At 42.2% G+C, this 18436-nt stretch overlaps 1 protein-coding gene across 9 annotated transcripts in view; it reads left to right on the top strand.

Annotated features, from left to right (window-relative positions):
- The window catches only part of DOCK3 (dedicator of cytokinesis 3), a 292905-nt gene that overhangs the window by 189151 nt on the left and 85318 nt on the right, over positions 1-18436 (top strand). For 7 of the 9 annotated variants that reach the window (XM_063426612.1, XM_063426611.1, XM_063426609.1 and 4 more), the window contains exon 5: positions 9609-9705. The exons of 1 other annotated variant lie outside the window; for it this stretch is intronic. In XM_063426612.1, the coding sequence (XP_063282682.1) occupies positions 9609-9705 (97 nt within the window). Of the gene's footprint in view, positions 1-4202; positions 4268-9608; positions 9706-18436 lie in introns of those variants that run through there. One more of the 9 variants, XM_063426613.1, reaches the window with a different exon arrangement.

Here is an 18436-nt window from a genome sequence, read left to right as displayed (position 1 = left end):
AATAACACAATCATGCTGAAACTCCCTAAGTACCTCATTAATCAAATCTTGAAATACTGCAGGAGCATTGCATAGTCCAAATGGCATAACAGTGTATTCGTAATGGCCATACCGGGTATTGAATGCCGTCATCCACTCGTGACCTTGCTGGATTCTCACCAAATTGTAAGCCCCTCTGAGATCTAACTTGGTGAAGATTTTGGAGCCCTTAAGACGATCAAATAACTCGGTAATCAGTGGGATAGGATAGGCATTTCTGACAGTTATTTTATTCAAGCCTCGGTAATCGATACAAGGTCTCAGCGTGCCATCCTTCTTCTTAATGAAAAAGAACCCAGCCCCGGCCGGGGAAGAAGACCTCCTGATGAATCCCTTTTCTAAATTCTCCCGAATATACTCCTCTAGAACCGAGTTTTCCTGAACAGACAAAGGATATACATGGCCCCTCGGAGGCATAGTGCCGGGTAGAAGCTTAATCTTACAGTCAAATGACCTGTGTGGAGGCAAAGAATCGGCATTCTTCTTGTCAAACACTGCCCTTAAGTCTAGGTAAAGGTCTGGTATTTGTCTTTCTGTGGACTGAGTAGGATTCTCCGGTATGTTAATATTAGCTAATGGAGAAACCTTGCACAAACACCGATCCTGGCAGCCCTGGCCCCACGAGAGTATCTCTCCTAACTCCCAATCGATAATAGGGTTATGTTTTTTCAACCATGGGTACCCCAGAACTATGGGAACGGAAGGAGACGAAATGAGCAGAAGAGATAAATTCTCCACGTGTAGGATACCCACATTTAAATTAATGGGTATGGTCTCACGAAAGATAACAGGGTCTAGTAGTGGTCTACCATCTATGGCCTCAACGGCCAAAGGTGTCTCCCTTAGCTGGGATGGGAAATTGTTCTTACTAGCAAAGGCTTGGTCGATAAAATTCTCAGCAGCACCGGAATCTATCAATGCCATAGCCCTTACTACTTCCTTCCCCCAAGTTAAGGAAACTGGTAGCAGAAGCCTGTGATCTTTATAATCAGGAGTAGAGGACAAAATAGAAACACCCAAGGCCTGTCCTCTAGAGAGACTTAGGTGCGAGCGTTTCCCGGGCGGTTAGAACAGTTCGAGAGTAAATGACCCTTGGCTCCACAATACATACACAAACCCTCTCTTCTCCTGTGCTGTCTTTCCTCCTCAGAGAGGCGGGTATACCCTATCTGCATAGGTTCAGTAAGCAAAGATATCGTGGAGTCAGGACTTGGAACAGCGGGAGCTAACCTAAAAGAAGGTCTCTGGTTCCTCTCTCGAGTGTTCTGTCTCTCTCTTAGACGTTCATCTATACGAGAGATGAACGAAATTAAATCCTCTAAATTCTCAGGGAGTTCTCTGGTAGCAACCTCATCAAGGATTACATCAGATAGGCCATTCAAAAATACATCCATATACGCCTGCTCATTCCACTTGATTTCTGCCGCCAGAGACCTGAACTCTAGTGCATAATCCACCAGTGTTTGGTTCTCCTGTCTCAGGCGCAACAGTAATCTGGCTGCATTAACCTTTCTACCTGGAGGGTCAAATGTTCTTCTAAAAGCAGCTACAAATGCGTTATAGTTATAAACTAATGGATTATCGTTCTCCCATAGTGGGTTGGCCCATCTCAGAGCTTTCTCAATGAGTAGGGTGATAATAAATCCTACTTTTGCCCTATCTGTAGGATAAGAGTGAGGTTGCAATTCAAAGTGGATACTAATTTGGTTTAAAAAACCACGACACTTCTCAGGAGCCCCACCATAGCGTACTGGGGGGGTAATGTGAGAAGAAGCACCCACTGTGGCTACCTCTAGACCTGAACCGACAGGAGAAACAGGGGTCTTACGTATCTCCTCTGGTGGGTTATTGGCACAAGCTAATAGAGCCTGTAGCGCAAGCGCCATCTGATCCATTCTGTGATCCATGGCTTCAAACCTAGGATCAGGAGCAGGCAGCTGACTGTTTGTACTTGCAGGATCCATTGGCCCTGTCGTAATGTCAGGATCGGGACAGGGATCCAACACGCAGAGTACAAACAGTAGCCAGATACGTATACCGGACCTTAGAATGGCCGGACTAACGTAAATAGTACAGTATAGAATGGTCAAAGACAAGCCGAGGTCGAGGGTAACAGAAGACAGGTAAGCGAGAGACAAGCCAAATCAAGGGTAACAGAGATAAGCAAAGTAAGGTAAACAAGCCGGGTCAAAACCAAAAGGGATAATAGAATACACAAGCACTGAGTGACTAGAACAAGCTAGAACCACGACAGGGCAATGAGCTAATGAAAGAAGCTCTGTTAAATACCCTGTTCAGAGCAGTAACCACGCCTCCAAGGCGTCCTGATTGGTCCTGCAGCCATTGACTGACAGGTTGTTCCGGGGGAGTGTCCTGATGACTACTTCCTGCCTAGATGCTGTAAAAGGCAGTCACTCCCTCGCGGCCGGCCTAGCATGACCGGATAGACCGCGGGGAAGGGAGCCATCAGACCGTCTGGATGAAGGAACAGCTACAGGTACCCTGACACCACTACAGTAACAGGGTGTTACAATAAACGTGTTTAGAAATGATATCATGTAAGTAGTTGTCAGTAGGTACAAATCATAGAAACATAGAATGTGACGGCAGATAAGAACCATTCGGCCAAACTAGTCCGCCCAATTTTCTAAATACTTTCATTAGTCCCTGGCCTTATCTTATAGTTAGGATAGCCTTATGCCTATCCCACGCATGCTTAAACTCCTTTACTGTGTTGACCTCTACCACTTCAGCTGGAAGGCTATTCTATGCATCCACTACCCTCTCAGTAAAGTAATACTTCCTGATATTATTTTTAAACCTTTGCCCCTCTAATTTAAGACTATGTCCTCTTGTTGTGGTAGTTTTTCTTCTTTTAAATATAGTCTTCTCATTTACTGTGTTGATTCCCTTTATGTTTTAAATGTTTAAATCATATCCCCCTGTCCATTTTTCTAGTTTACCGAAATCATTTGGCATTTGGTTTATCCCTCCTGGAACATCAACCCTGTTACATATCTTATTATCATCAGCAAAAAGACACACCTTACCATCAAGACCTTCTGCAAAATCACTAATAAAAATATTAAAGAGAATGGGTCCAAGTACAGATCCCTGAGGTACCCCACTGGGGACATGGTCACTTCATTATGTCTTATAATAGCCCTGTCCACTGGTGTGTGTGTGTGGCAATGTGTGGTTCCGTGTGTGTACTCAATTTTTTTTATTGTATCTTTCACACTGATCTGTGTATTCTCCTGTGTTTGTATCGATATCTGCATGTTTAGACCCTCCGATATAGTCCCTTCCTCTCTATATGTTTCCTTTTTTGTGTACTTCCTCCTGTGTGCCTCCTGTGTGCATAGGTGGCATATTTCCTGTGTATTTTCATACACATGTGAAGTAAGAGCGTTAAATCTTTGGGGTAATTTAATAAACTTGAAATTGTGGAGATCTGATAATGGAATGGCACATTTTGGACAAAACAGCCAATTTAGAAAGAAAAAAAGCTGAGATTTTTGTACAGTTGGATATTTTGTCCATTTATTTTGAAAATGTATTGTCATTTCTCCACAATTCCCATTTTAGACTGCTGCTCCTTCCTGTCTATGCCCTATGCTAGTTTTAGTTTGTCTGTGTTGTAATTTTGTCGTTGTTGGTACTTGTACCATTTGCATGGATGTTTATTTTAAGATTATGTTTACTGTAATTTTCACATATCTTGTGTTATTGAATTCATGATTTTATGTTTTGTTTTTTTTAAAGTTGATTTTCTGTGTTAACATTGTGTTCATGATAATTAAGATTGCTGCATTTTTCTCAATACTGTATAATGTGTTGTGTGTCTGTGTGCTGCATTATTTGTACTCCTTGCTCTGTGTTTGTTCGTTTTCGCATCTGTTTTGCTGTTTGTCTCAGTCCTTCATATACATGTTGTATTATGATTCTGTGCAATCCTCAGTGTGTACTTTCCCCTATTGATGGCTTTTACAGGCACCCTAATTGCACTGCCAGTCCTGTGTATGTTGTTGTGTATTTCTGTGTGCCCCTGTGTGTACTCCTTCCTCTGAGTGCTCCTGCTCCTGTGTGTATGTTTGTACTGCTGTGTGTGCGCCACTGTGTGTGTGCTCTGGGGATCTGTGCAGGGTACGTGGGAGGTTTATATTTTCCTTCCTTTTCGGATGCCTCATTATTGCACAGAGCAGAGAGGAGGCTGATAGCAGGAGAGGTAAGATTCATTGCACTGTCTGTCTGCTTGGATTCCTGCCCCTGAGTATTTATACAGACTTCCCACTGCCCATCTGACTTCACCTGTGTCTTCCCCCAACAGGGCATTTACCTGCTCGCTAGGATCTCTTCCATATAACCCTTTATTCCTTGGGTATTGATGGCATTCCCCTGGCTCCTCTTGTTGTGTCTCCCATTGAGTGTGTCAGGAGTGACTGAACATGTGTTATAATGAAAGCAGACGCATGCAGGGGCAGACAGCGTGTGTTTTACTAACATGCTGGATGGGAGGGGGACGGTCATCGTTACTAAAACCTCTTCATTCCATATGAACATGCAGTAATATGCAAAACTATGCAAATTGCTGTTTGTATGTACATTTTGAGCAATGTTTAATATAATTTTTATCTATCTATCTATCCATCTATTTAAGTCTGTCAGTCTGACTGTCTGCCAGTCTTTCTATCTGTCTAACTGTCTGTTGCTCTTTCGATCAGTCAAATTTTCTTTCTTTCTGTCTGTGTCTGTATCTTTAATCTATCTAGCTATGTACGTATGGTCTGCCTGTCTCTAAAATTTCTATATATCGGTTTCTAATCTCTCTAGCCTTTCTAGATAGTCGGTCTGTTTGTCTGTCTATGAAATCTCTATTGGAATGTGTAGAACAGAATATATAATGTGTATGTATGGAATGTGAGTCTGTGATGATGTTTTATGATTTCTAATATGATATGTCGTGGGCGTCGAGGCATATTTTAATGGAAGATACAAAGTATGGGGGACTTATCATGTGTGTCTTGGTGATGTGATTGAGGTGTCATGATGCGTGATAGGGTGCTACAGTGTGTGTTCAGGGAGTTGCAGTGTGAGCGAGGGGGTGCTTAAAATTATAAAGCACTTATCAACCTTTATAGATGTTAATGTGTGTCCGGGGGGGATATAGAGAGAGCAACATGGAGAACCGCGTGATAGGTGGATACACTCTGTGATGTAGTAATAGGCAACAGTGTTCTCTGTGCAGTGGGGCAAATCACTGTCTTTTGGATGACATGCTATCGTTGAGAAGGATGCCCTAACAGTGTTAAGTTTTTACTTTCCAGATAAGCGCAAATTGATCAATAAAGTCAAAGCAGGACATTAAAGTTGCTGTCAGAAGACTAGAGTAAAAAACAATGTGCCTACACAGTGTTCAGCTCATAAAGATCTTCCTGAATCCCACTGTAGCCTCTACCGGTGTACCTTGCCATGTGGTGAGCGACCAAATGTTAGGGTTCAGGCCAGCTCAGTGACCGATAAAGTTCTATTCTGTGTTCAGTGACATGGTTGTACCTTCAAAGTTAGAATGGTGGATACCAAGCTGTTTATATGTTTGATGGTGTGTTGGTATGGTGAGATGTCAAAATGTGTTGGGGTTTGTGGTTTGGTATAGTCACAAAATGTGCTGAAACATGATAAAATATGTCAGGATAGTTATTGTGTGACAGGTGTCGGACTGTTGATGTTGTGATTGTAATAGGCTGTCAAAATGGCGATGAGAAGTTAGGTTATCAATGAGAGTTCAAGGTATTATAAAAATGCCTTAACAGTGGTGTATCAAGATGATCAGATCTCATCAGAATTTTGGTGAAATTCATGGATTGGTGATGGGATGTGCTGGAATCATGGTGTACAGAATGTGATAGGTTATGACCACTACAGCCCAGTTATGGTGCTAGGGGTGCCCTTGCTCTATCCCACAGTTAGTAGTCAAACAATTTCAATAATTTGACAACTGACCTAGGTCCTGCGGGGCACCCTCGCCCACAGCCCCTGCTTCTGATTTTCTTCTGCAAATAATCTGGTTTGTTCATTGGCTTAGAGGGTCAACTGAGTGCTTTCAACCAATGTCCTGGATTGGCCATGTTTAATTCTATAGGAACATCTGACTTCTCCTGACGTATTAAAATGGTCTGGCTACTTACCATTGGATGGTGCCAGGGCACTGCTGGCGCAATAACCACTACAGCAAACTAGTTAAAGAGTTTCTTTAAAATAAATGTCACAAGACACTTTGAATAGACGTTTTCCAGCATCAAATGTGTCTCCACTGCACTATGAAAGGCAGTGCCAAGTATTGTATGCAGTTGCCCGGATGAATATACTGTTGCTTCCTACAAGTAGGGACCCACTAAAATAACATGGGAAAATACATTTGTGTCCCAACCTACTTGTAAAGAACCACTGACATAGATAAATTGCATGGGCTCTCTCATAGAGGCTTTTTGCCTAATTCATGATAAAAATAAACATTTCTGAAAACAAACAGAAACAGTGCACAGTGCTTCTTTGAAACTAAAAGGAGAATCATGGTTGACTGAGAAATCTGGCTCCTGCAGATTTGCACATACAAGGTTAGATATATATAAATTTTGTCTTTATTTTTTTCAGTTTTTTTTTTTTTCTTTTCCAGGATGCCTCTGAAGCATAAATCTATTTGGGTTCTCTCCCCCCCCCCCTCCCCCCCCCCCCACTTGGTATAGAATTATGCTTCCACTTATATTGACTTGAACACATTATAGGATCACTATAGTGTCAGGAAAACAAACTCGTTTTGCTGACACTATACAACCCTGAGGTCCCCCACCCTCAGGGCACCCCTACCTTGGCGCTGAAGCGGTTAAACCCGTTCAGTTACTTACTGTAATCCAGCGCCGGGCTACCTCGGCTCTGATGACCTCTCCTCACACTCCGATGTCGGCTCCTGAGTGGAGCGGCAAGAGGCGCGCGCATTCAAACAGTCCATAGGAAAGTATTTCTCAATGCTTTCCTATGGACGTTGTGCACGCTGAATGCGATTTTCGCATTCAGCGTCGCAGAAGCGCCTCTCGCGGCTGTCAGGAAGACAGCCACTAGAGGCTGGATTAGCCCTGCAATGTAAACATAGGAGTTTCTGCTATGTTTACATCTATAGGGTTAAAACCGGGTGGACCTGGCACCCAGAACACTTAATTTAGCTGAAGTGGTCTGGGTGACTATAGTGTCCCTTTAACATGTTTAAAGTGGAAACTATTTTGTACATTTTTTTTTTTCTTACTTTGTACCAATAATATTAGTGATGTATGCTGGGATAGCTGAATTGTCTAAAAAAAAAAATGGAAAGTTGCAACATTGTTACAGAATTGTATACACTAAGAGGAAGTTCAACTCTGAAAGGTGTATTAAACTTTGAATATACCAGAAGGAGAAGATGGAGGTTGAAATGAAATAGAGAGTGCAGCATTCCTCAAGAGAACTTGAATGTCTCTTTTTCTATAAATAGCTTTGTTATTAAATGTTCTTCAACAACCAATCCCTTCATCATAGCTGAACCCATTTGTGCAACCCATTTATATATATTTAAATAATTATTTTCATAACATAATCCACTACAAAGGTGGGGAGTGATGCCCAGCAGACCCTGGGTAACTGTTCTACAGCAGTTTAACTACTTACATTGGGAGTGCAGGGTACTCCTGGCTCTATAACCCCTGTAGCGAGCAGTAGTTGTTATGGTACTTGGGGTGTTTCCTTAAGCAGATGACTGGCTGCATTTGTTTGCACAAAATGTACAGATTTGTGTCAAATTGTCATGATTTGTGATGGCATGTCATGATTCAAAACAGAATGTCAGAATTCTCAATGTAATGTCAGGATTCATAATGGAAAGTCAGGATTCATAATAGAATGTCTGGATTCATAATAAAAACTCATGATTCCTAATGGAATGTCAGGATTCATAATGGAATGTCAATATTTAAAGAGAGTATCTGGATTCCTTACAGAATGACAGGATTCATATTAGAAGGTCAGGATTCATTACAGAATGTCACAGTTCCTAATGCAATATCAGAATTTATAATAGAAAGTCATGAGTTCTATTTTTCCATAGAACAGTCCATGATGTACACACATATGTGTATACACACACACACACACACACACACACACACACACGTGGAAACCACACAATCATACATCATACACATATACATACATTTTCCCTTTCCCTCAACTTACCTTGCTCTGGTGATTGATGTCTGTAATGTCTGGGTACAATAGAGGTTCATGCTGCGGACTACATTGGCTTTTCTTACTCCAGTGCATAACGGGATGGTGTATCAGTTATTAACAAAAAGACTGGAACTGCACTCCTCCAGAAGAGCCAGACATAGGGTACAAAACTGATCAGAGGCAGCGCTGCCCCAATAAATATTGGACAATCCAAGAAGAGGTTTGGGCACACCAAGGCTCACTTGCCGGCAAATGTATTGAAACAAAGAGAACAGAGCAACGTTTTGACCTCACAGAGAGTTCTACAAAGACCTCTCTGTGAGATCGTAACGTTGCTCTGTACACTTTGCATACAAAAAAAATTACCTGCAAGTGAGCCTTCGTGTTCCCCAACTTCTTCTTGTATTCCCTGATGGTGTAGTGACTGCAGCCAAGTTAAAGACCCAACTATGGCTCCTTGCTGTCTGCTCGTAGTTGACTGCTTGAGTGTCACAGTCAGAGACAGTTTGTTCCTGCAAGGGGATTCTAGTGCAGTGCGATGTCAAAAGTCACCGTCCAGCCAATTCATTCATTTTTAGCCAAGAGTGCAGTGCCCAGTATTAATAGTGGCATAGCTGCATGTTCTTGCATTATTTTCAATATGCTCTCGGTTACTATCCGAAAATTAATAGAAAGGACCAGGCAGGGGTCTCAATATCCTTACAGAAATAAAGATTTGGGGCTGAAGAGACTCACATGAGGGGGTGAAGTATATTCCATGATGAGGCTGAGTTGTAGAAGACACAGCATTCAGTAAGTCAGTGGGATACAATAAATAATAAAATATAGGATATTATGTCAATGATTGCAGCTCAATCGTAGTCAAGAACATACTGGATTTTGTTGCATATATAAGTTGTATGGCAATATAAATAATGTTTTTAAAAACCTTGATCACTATACAGTTAGGAGATTAGCAAAACAAAGCACAGAGAAGCTTTACTGGCTTTTAGTAAGTCTGTTTGCAGCCCTGTAGCATGCTATGCCCCTGTCACAGACTTCCCAAGTGACAGAGACAGAAAAGAGCAATAAGGGACATGAGGTCTCCCTAATATACCATAAGTAGAAATGGGCAGAGAGGAGCTGCAGGCCAGAGAATCTATTCACTGTTGGCAAGCGAGCATAGAAGCTTGTCTGCTCTGACACTGTCACTGCAGGGTGACACAGAGCGTAAATGTGACAGTGAGAGATACTGAATGGCTTACAGCTGTAGTCTGAACCTTTCCTGTTTTTAGCCATTATGATGTGACTCCCACCTTTCTTCTCCCCTGCAGGCAGTATGAGACCGTGGTACCCGTGCAAGATCCTGTTGTCACAGAGGTGACAACCACACTGCAAGAATGGGCCGCCCTCTGGAAGCAGCTATATGTGGTAAGAAATTAACCCCTAAGCATCTTTATAATATCTCACACGAGTAAGTAGGGGGGTGGATGGTTACAACAGGTTAAATGCAATGTTGTTTTGGTGACTTGTTACTGTAACAACATTTAAGGAGTAACTCCACACTGACTGTTTTTGACAACAGTAAAGCTTCCCTCCACTCTCCCCCCTTCACCAAAAAATAAATAAAAAATAGCTAAAACTCACCGCCATTGGCTTTCTGTAGTCAGCATGACAACAGACACTCAACATGCACAGATCTGACTGGTTAATGACACCTCAATCGATATAGTTGCACCTCTGGCAGGAAAGTGGTTAACCTATGTGTGTACATAATGAACACTGCACATATAGAATCGAGGCATTATGACCACTTCAAATCACTGAAGTAGTCATGGTGCTTAAAATTTTCTTTTTAAGTGTATATCTGTAAGTATGTCGGCCATGTTGTGTATTGTATTTCAGTTATTTTGGTAAAATCATATGAACTGTTGTAGAAACACAAGTTACATACAAGGATCAAATAAATAAATGTGCACAGAGTTATGGGACGGTCTGTGTGTATATTTAGGTGGCCAAGCGTACAATGGATTATATTCATTTAATAATTGTCTCCTATGTATGGTTCATATACATATTTAGGTGTACAGAACAAATTATACATGTAATGTCGGTATAGAGCCATATATGTTTAGAGCAAAAAGTCCTGTACATTCGTGGAGAGGTACTGCGATCCATTAATAGCGATGGGGCGTATAACATCTGCTGGTGTATTTATAAGTAAGGAACAATCTGTGGAAAGTTTTACAAGATATAACACTAATCAGAGCTTTATTCCGCATGTCCTGCAAGTCTTGGTCTTCTCACTTCATTGAGTACCCACGCTATAAAATTGGTGTATGTGAGGTGAATACCTGCTAGAGGAGCTTATAGTGGGTAGAATTGTTCAAATGTCCAGAGGTCCCTGTGAATAAATAAAGTATCTTGACTGGTGGAATCAAAATGTATTGAGAGGATCATTTCATCTATACTAGCTCTGGGAAATTCACTTTGAATTCCTCAGAATTCTCCCTTTAATAAATAGCCCTATTAGTCTTTTTTATGCAGAATGTAGTCTCAGCCTCTGAGGGCGTCCATTCATTTTGGTGACTTATTTCATCATAGAGTTCACTGATATCCCATAGGATACATTGGTCATACATTGACCAAATCCAACATGGCTGACATCACACACAACACACATAAGGCCTATATATAATACACTGCCCACTTTAAAATGTGATTGATGGATGAAGTTGACACACCGGGGTACGCATGGCTACTCTAAATAATGGTTTACTATGCAGGTCTAACAGGTAATAGAAACCAGATTTAATATTTGGCCTGTCGTGGTTCAGATGCTGTTTCTAACGCTTTTGATTAAATCATTAAGTATATTATAATGCATCCCATGCAGTAGCAAATCAGTGTGTCTATAATTACCCTGTCAGTGCTGGAGCACATTAATATATGTTCCGGATAGCTTTTCACGATGAAATACTGTGTGTGTGTGTGTGCGTGGGTGGTAACCCTTTCTGTACTGCACCAAAGTAGTGCCGTGTGAATTGCTTCTTTATTAAAGAAATAAATATATTTTTACTGCCGTGCACACAGAGGCAGAGTTTGTGCTGTAACGCCTTTGGTGCTGGATCACATTTATTTAAACTTGCAGCAACGTTTTCAACGTCGGCACAGCCATCCCTGAATCCCTGACAAAACAGAGTCTAAGCTGAGTCCTGTAACTTGTTATATTCCGCAATGAACTGGGAAGCACAATGAGAAAGCAGTTTATCCTGTTTCGTATTGGAGATAGCTGAAGAAAGCATTATAACCACAAACACACACACATTAACTCACTGCACTTGAAGCAAAGGGAGATACATTGACCCAGATGTGCCCAACAGGTAGATCCTTAGATGTAGAACCACAGCTTCTATTCTAAAGCCACGCAAAGCATCATGGGAGTTGTAGTTCTTCAACGTCTGGGGATCTACCTTTTGGTCACTCCTGCATGAACCATTTCCATATTGGAGCTGTGTATGCAGATTAATAAAGAAGTGTGTGCACCAACAATTTCCATATACCAGAGCTATGTGTGTGCTAACCATTTCAACATACTGGAGCATTGTGTGAACTAATTAGTAACATATATTGGAGCTTTGTGTTTGCTAAGCCCTTTCAAATACTAGAGCTATGTGCACACTAACCATTTTAATATACTGTAATTATATACGTACTAATCCTTTCAACATATTTGAGCTATGTGCACTAACCCATATTCTATATTTATATATGTACTGATACCGGAGAAACTGACGGAAGCCAAGCACAGAGAGATGGACACAGGTTTCTTCAGGAAGGAAGAGATTCTTTATTGGATCACCGATCGGGACTCAGAGGGACTAGCGTCACCAAAATACAGCAAAGTCTGAGTACTGAATACATAGAGTACATTCCTTATATAGCACTGTAGCTCCTCCCACAATTAACTACACCCACACATACCCTTAACCTATTTAATAAATAGAGTCTAAACTCATCCATCCGGTCTAACCACGTGGCTCATCTGATACAAAGGAGAGGGACGCGTAATTCCAGTTCTTACATTCCTGCACCTGGTCAGTACAGTGATAACAGTATCTTAGCTACGTGTAATTATCTAACTGATACTACAAACACATATACATACATACATATGCCTTGTGGCAATCTTAGCCTGCTAAACTTGTATTTTACTGGAATTACATCACATTCCCCCCTTTGATGCCTCTGATATTTCACAATTACTTGAGGCATCACTTAACCTTGGTTTGCATATACCTCAGGTTACCATGAACCAGACCAGACTTATCTTATGATGTGAATCTTTTAACACTCATCTTCCTGCATTGGTTCTCCTTGATCTAGAGCCTTATACTTATATATCGCCATTATCTGTGCAGCAGCCTTCCTCTCTGCTATACTTCCTATCAGGCTTTGCACAGACCTAACTACTAAGGGTATAAGACACGGTAGGAGTAGACACAACAGTAAAATCAGTAGGACTCCACCTACCACTGCCTTAAGCCCTCCAAACCACTCATACCAGCTACCAAACCAACTACTTGGATTGTACCCTTTCCATACCTGAGTAGGCACATGCGCTAGTTTAACCATATGGCTAGTAAGCTCAGCTATTGCTTGCCCTTCGTCATCTATTTGAAGACAGCAATTACTTAGGTTAAACTTCCCACATACACCTCCCTCTACTGCCAAAAGGTAATCCAAGGCTAATCTATTTTGGTAGACTGCTGTCCTCATCCTGGTGTTATGCTTCGCTAGAAGATTGAGCGCTTGTGATGTCTCATTTGTGATAATCTCAACCACCGCCTGTAATCTTATAATACGGTTGAGCATATAAATAGGGGTTCTATAACCAAAGGTACCATCCTCAGCCCACGTGGCTGGCCCATAGTAATCTATAATACGCTGGGGAGGCCATTCATCATCTTCCCAGGCGCCTATCTCTATGGGTCCCCTTTTCTTCCTATGATTCACATCATACACTTTAACACCTAAAGTCTCACCTGTTTCAATCGGTAACAAGAAGAAGGATGGTTTGAGCATACCCAACACACATGCCCCTTCCCAGTCCTGTGGCAACTCCGAATAGGCTTTCTTACCACAGATCCAGTACAAATTTGCTGGGGCTCTCCAGGTAGATGTGATGGATAGATCAAACCACACATCCTTTAAATTGGCATATCTAGCAAACGGGTTAGATGGTTCTGAGACATTTGAAGCCGACCACCAAGTTGTATTCTTTGTATCATCATCATAAGCTTTTTGCCCTAGACAAGTTAATTCTCCTACAGAAGTATTATACATTATTCCTTTCCTTGCTATGCAAACATAACCTATGATGGAGGTCTTTAATCTCCACTCAGATTTACCTCTAACACTCAAATGATAATCGGCTTGTGTAGATATTAGTTGGTCAACTGCCTCAGAACCGGACATTACCTCCTTTGCTTCCCAAGGCCATTGGTCTCCCATGTTAGTACCTCCACACACATAGCAGTTGGTAACATTAAGACTACCGGCAATACTTTCAGCTAGGTCAATGAACAGGTTTTTAGCGTTATGGGGGATCTTATTATCTATACTCATCTCTTCATAAAAGGAATGGTATACTTGATGAGTCTGGGAGGATACCGTATCAGTCTCTATTCCTATAAACAATAATGTCCCAGGATCTAAACCCGTCCCGTATATCTGAAACCCAAATAAATTTCCATACTTATCTAGGAACTTGTCGGGGTTATTAATAAGTATATGGACTGGGTTGCATTCCATAGACTTACAATAAGGGCTAGTCGGCAACTTAGTCACTATCATGTCTTTATCTACTGTCTGTCCCCAAGTCGCCCACCCCACACAAGACCAATATGGACAAAAGTTATAGTCTTTATTTGGGCATCTAGGACTCACATATTTATTTTTACTACTGGGACAAATATATTTATCATTAGACCCATACGTCCTCTCCCATCTAAGATCCCCACATACATTCCACGGTTTTCTACCACTTGATATCGCCTTACATGCATCAAATAGCAGAACACCCGAAGAATGTACGGATTCTAACACCGTCTTATTAATTAGGGTCCCCTGAGGATCTCCATTCCTGAGAGTCAACCAAATTGTACGAGGTTGATACTCTGGACTGAAGCACTTAGGTTCTCCTACTCCTAAATGGCACACACTATAGTCTATATTTAGGTATCTACATCTTGATACCTCTCCTTTACATTCGTATTGTGAATGCCAAATTAGGGTTTGGGAAATATGGTTACCTGTTCTCGTAGTCTTAATGCATACCTCACAGCTAGGAGTGTCGGTACCTCTACCTTCCTGAATATAAAAACACATATAAATAAACACAATCAAAAGCACATCTTTCGCCGTCATCCTCAGTCTTCGTCCGTGCGATGGAACCTCAGCTTCCAGGATGTGAGGGCTGCAGGGAATGGAGTTCTGCTCATCTTCACAGGTGTCCCTTCGAGACTTTCCTGGCTTATACACTATGTGATGGTAAGCGGACAGGCTTTATTATGGCCTTCTCACTCACACCTGTAACAATAAAATTTGTAATCCACAATAATTCCTCGTTACTCCGACTGAGTAGTGCGTTTCAACCGGATCCTGCAGGGATTCTCTGGATCTGCTGTAACTTGCCAAGAATCAACTGCTGCTGGCTTAACCCTGGAGTGATGTATCCACGGAGTCACTTCGGCTACTTTTATCGCTGTAGGGGTAGACAAAAGAACAACATAAGGACCTCTCCACTTGGGCCCTAACGGTACATTATTCCACTCTTTAATCCACACTTGGTCTCCTGGATGATAACTATGAACAGGGGGATAAATATTCACAGGTAATCTATCTTGTACCCATTTCTGTACCTCCTCCATAGTCTTACCCAACTCTACAACCTGCTGCCGGGTAATTCCTTCTCCCAACTGACTCAAGTCCCCCCTTAAGTTACCAAGTACGGGAGGTGGTCGCCCATACATGATTTCAAAAGGAGAGAGGCCCATCCTTCTGGTAGGGGTACTGCGGATTCGCAATAAAGCTATGGGTAAGAGAACGTTCCACTTAAGTTGGGTTTCCTGACACATTTTAGCCAACTGGTTCTTTATAGTTCTATTCATTCTCTCTACCTTACCAGAACTCTGGGGTCTATATGCAGTATGAAGCCTCCACTTTATACCAAGCATATGAGTCAGTTGTTGTAGGCACTGATGAACAAAAGCTGGACCATTGTCCGATCCTATAGAACAGGGTAGTCCATATCGGGGTATTATTTCTCGTAGCAGGAATCTTACAACTTCTCCTGCTTTCTCTGTACGAGTAGGACATGCTTCTACCCAGCCTGAATAGGTGCACACAATTACCAACAGGTAACGATGTCCACCCGATTTAGGCATTACTGTAAAGTCTATTTGTAGATCGGACATGGGGAGTCCCCCCATAAACTGGACTCCTGGTGGCTTTACTGGTCCTTGTCTTGCATTATTCTTAGCACACGTTACACATCTGCGTACAATGGCCTGAGTCAAGTTGGACAATCTTGGTATGTAGAAATGTTTCCTGAGAGATTCTTCAGTACTGTCTCTCCCAGAATGTGTCCCGTTGTGATAATTTTGGACAATTTCTACCGCTAGTGATGCTGGTATGACTATTCTTCCATCTTCTAGCTGATACCACTTGTTCTCCAAATACTTTCCCGGTTCAGTCTTTAACCACTCCTCTTCTTGAGCTGTATAAACTGGAGTCCATTGGGACAGTGGAGTTGGTATAAGAGCAGCTATATGCCCCACATACTCCTGTCTTCCTGATTCAGCAACACGCTTAGCTGCACTATCTGCCATCCGATTTCCCTTAGTTACATCACCATCTCCTCTCAGATGCGCTCGACAATGTATGATACCGACTTCTTTCGGCTCCCACACTGCTTCCAATAGTTGTAGGATTTCGGCTGCGTACTTGATTTCTTTGCCTTCTGAATTCAGTAGTCCTCTTTCTTTATACAAAGCTCCGTGGGCATGAGTGGTTAAAAACGCATACTTAGAGTCCGTATAGATATTTACTCTTAAACCTTCAGCCAATTGTAACGCTCGTGTTAGTGCTATTAATTCTGCCTTTTGTGCTGATGTTCCTTTCGCCAGTGGCCGAGCTTCTATCACCTTGTCTATTGTTGTCACTGCATATCCTGCATAGCGGATCCCTTCTTTCACATAACTACTGCCGTCGGTGTAATATTGAACATCGGGGTTCTGGATGGGAAAATCACGAAGATCTGGTCTACTTGAAAATACTTCATCCATTACTTCCAAACAATCATGTTGACTTTCAGTAGGTTGCGGCAAAAGGGTAGCTGGATTTAAGGTGTTTACAGTCTCTAAATGCACTCTTGGGTTTTCACACAACATTGCTTGATACTTGGTCATACGGCTGTTACTAAACCAATGATTTCCTTTGTAATCCAACAACATCTGTACTGCATGTGGGACTCGTACATAAAGTTCTTGACCCAGAGTGAGTTTATCGGCTTCAGCTACTAGCAGGGCGGCTGCAGCTACGGCTCTTAGACAAGGTGGAAGTCCGCTGGCCACTGCATCCAGTTGCTTAGACATGTAGGCAACAGGTCTTTGCCATGATCCCAAGTACTGTGTCAATACTCCCACAGCCATTCTTCTTTGCTCGTGTACATATAAGTAGAATGGTCGTGTGTGATCAGGTAGACCTAATGCTGGGGCACTCATCAAAGCCTTCTTCACATCTTCAAATGCCGTTTGCTGTTCTTGGGTCCATAAGAAGGGGTCGTGCTCTGTACCTTTGATGGCTGCGTACAGAGGTTTTGCCAGTATCGCATAGCTGGGAATCCATATCCTACAGAAGCCTGCTGCCCCCAAGAATTCTCGCACTTGTCTTCTATTCTTGGGTATTGGTATTTGGCAGACAGCTTCTTTTCTCTCTGGCCCCATAATCCTTTGACCTTCAGAGATATGGAATCCCAGATACTTGACAGTTGGCAAACACAACTGAGCCTTCTTCCTGGACACCTTGTATCCTGCCTTCCAGAGAATGTGTAGTAGATCGTGCGTTGCTTGCTGACAGATTTCTTTTGTAACTGCTGCTATCAACAAGTCATCTACATATTGTAACAATACACACTCTCCTGGGATGGACTCGAAATCCAATAGATCTTGACTTAGGGCTGAACCAAATAGGGTAGGTGAATTTTTAAACCCTTGGGGCAGTCTTGTCCAAGTCATTTGGCGTTTTGAGCCCGTTACAGCGTTCTCCCACTGGAAAGCGAAAATACATTGGCTTTCTGCGGCAATTCGGAGGCAAAAGAAGGCATCTTTGAGATCTAAGACTGTGAAGTAAGTAGCCCCGCCCGGAATTAAAGCAAGCAGGTTATATGGATTGGGTACAACTGGATGTATGCCAACAACCGCATCATTGACTGCTCTTAAGTCCTGTACAGGTCGATACTCATCTGTACCGGGCTTTTGAACAGGCAGCAATGGGGTGTTCCAGGGGGAAGTACAGAATTTTAGGATACCATACCGTATGAACTTATCCAGATAGGATTGGATGTTCTTCTTAGCCTTCTGCGGAATGTGATATTGTCTTAGGCTCACTGGATAAACCCCATGTTTCAGTTCAATTTTTATTGGTGGAATATTGCGGGCCAGTCCTGGTGGGTTGTTCTCTGCCCAAACTCCTGGTATGTTAAACAATGTCTCATCACTCCTAGGGTTTTGGCTAGTCAACACTGTATAAAGTCGCCACTCTTCTTCCTTTGGTACGGATAAAGTCATAATACCTGAAGGTCCATTAAACTTTAAGGATGTTGTTCCATTTGGTAGGAACGTAATCTGCGCTTGTAATTTTGATAGCATATCACGTCCCAGCAATTGGACTGGACATTCAGGCATATAAAGGAATTGGTGTTTTACTACGTGGCCTCCCAATGTACAGAGTCGACTTTTAAGAACCGGTTTTTCAGCACTTCTTCCAGTTGCTCCTATCACAGTAATAGTCCTTCCAGATGGAGGAGCAACTAGATTAGTCACCACTGAATGTTCAGCACCAGTGTCGATCATGAACGCACTCCTTTTCCCCCCTATTG

Source organism: Pelobates fuscus, chromosome 7, assembly GCF_036172605.1.
Source record: "Pelobates fuscus isolate aPelFus1 chromosome 7, aPelFus1.pri, whole genome shotgun sequence".
NCBI classification, from domain to species: Eukaryota; Metazoa; Chordata; class Amphibia; order Anura; family Pelobatidae; genus Pelobates; species Pelobates fuscus.
Note: the sequence above shows the minus strand (reverse complement) of the source record. Positions and strands in the feature narration are given on the sequence as shown.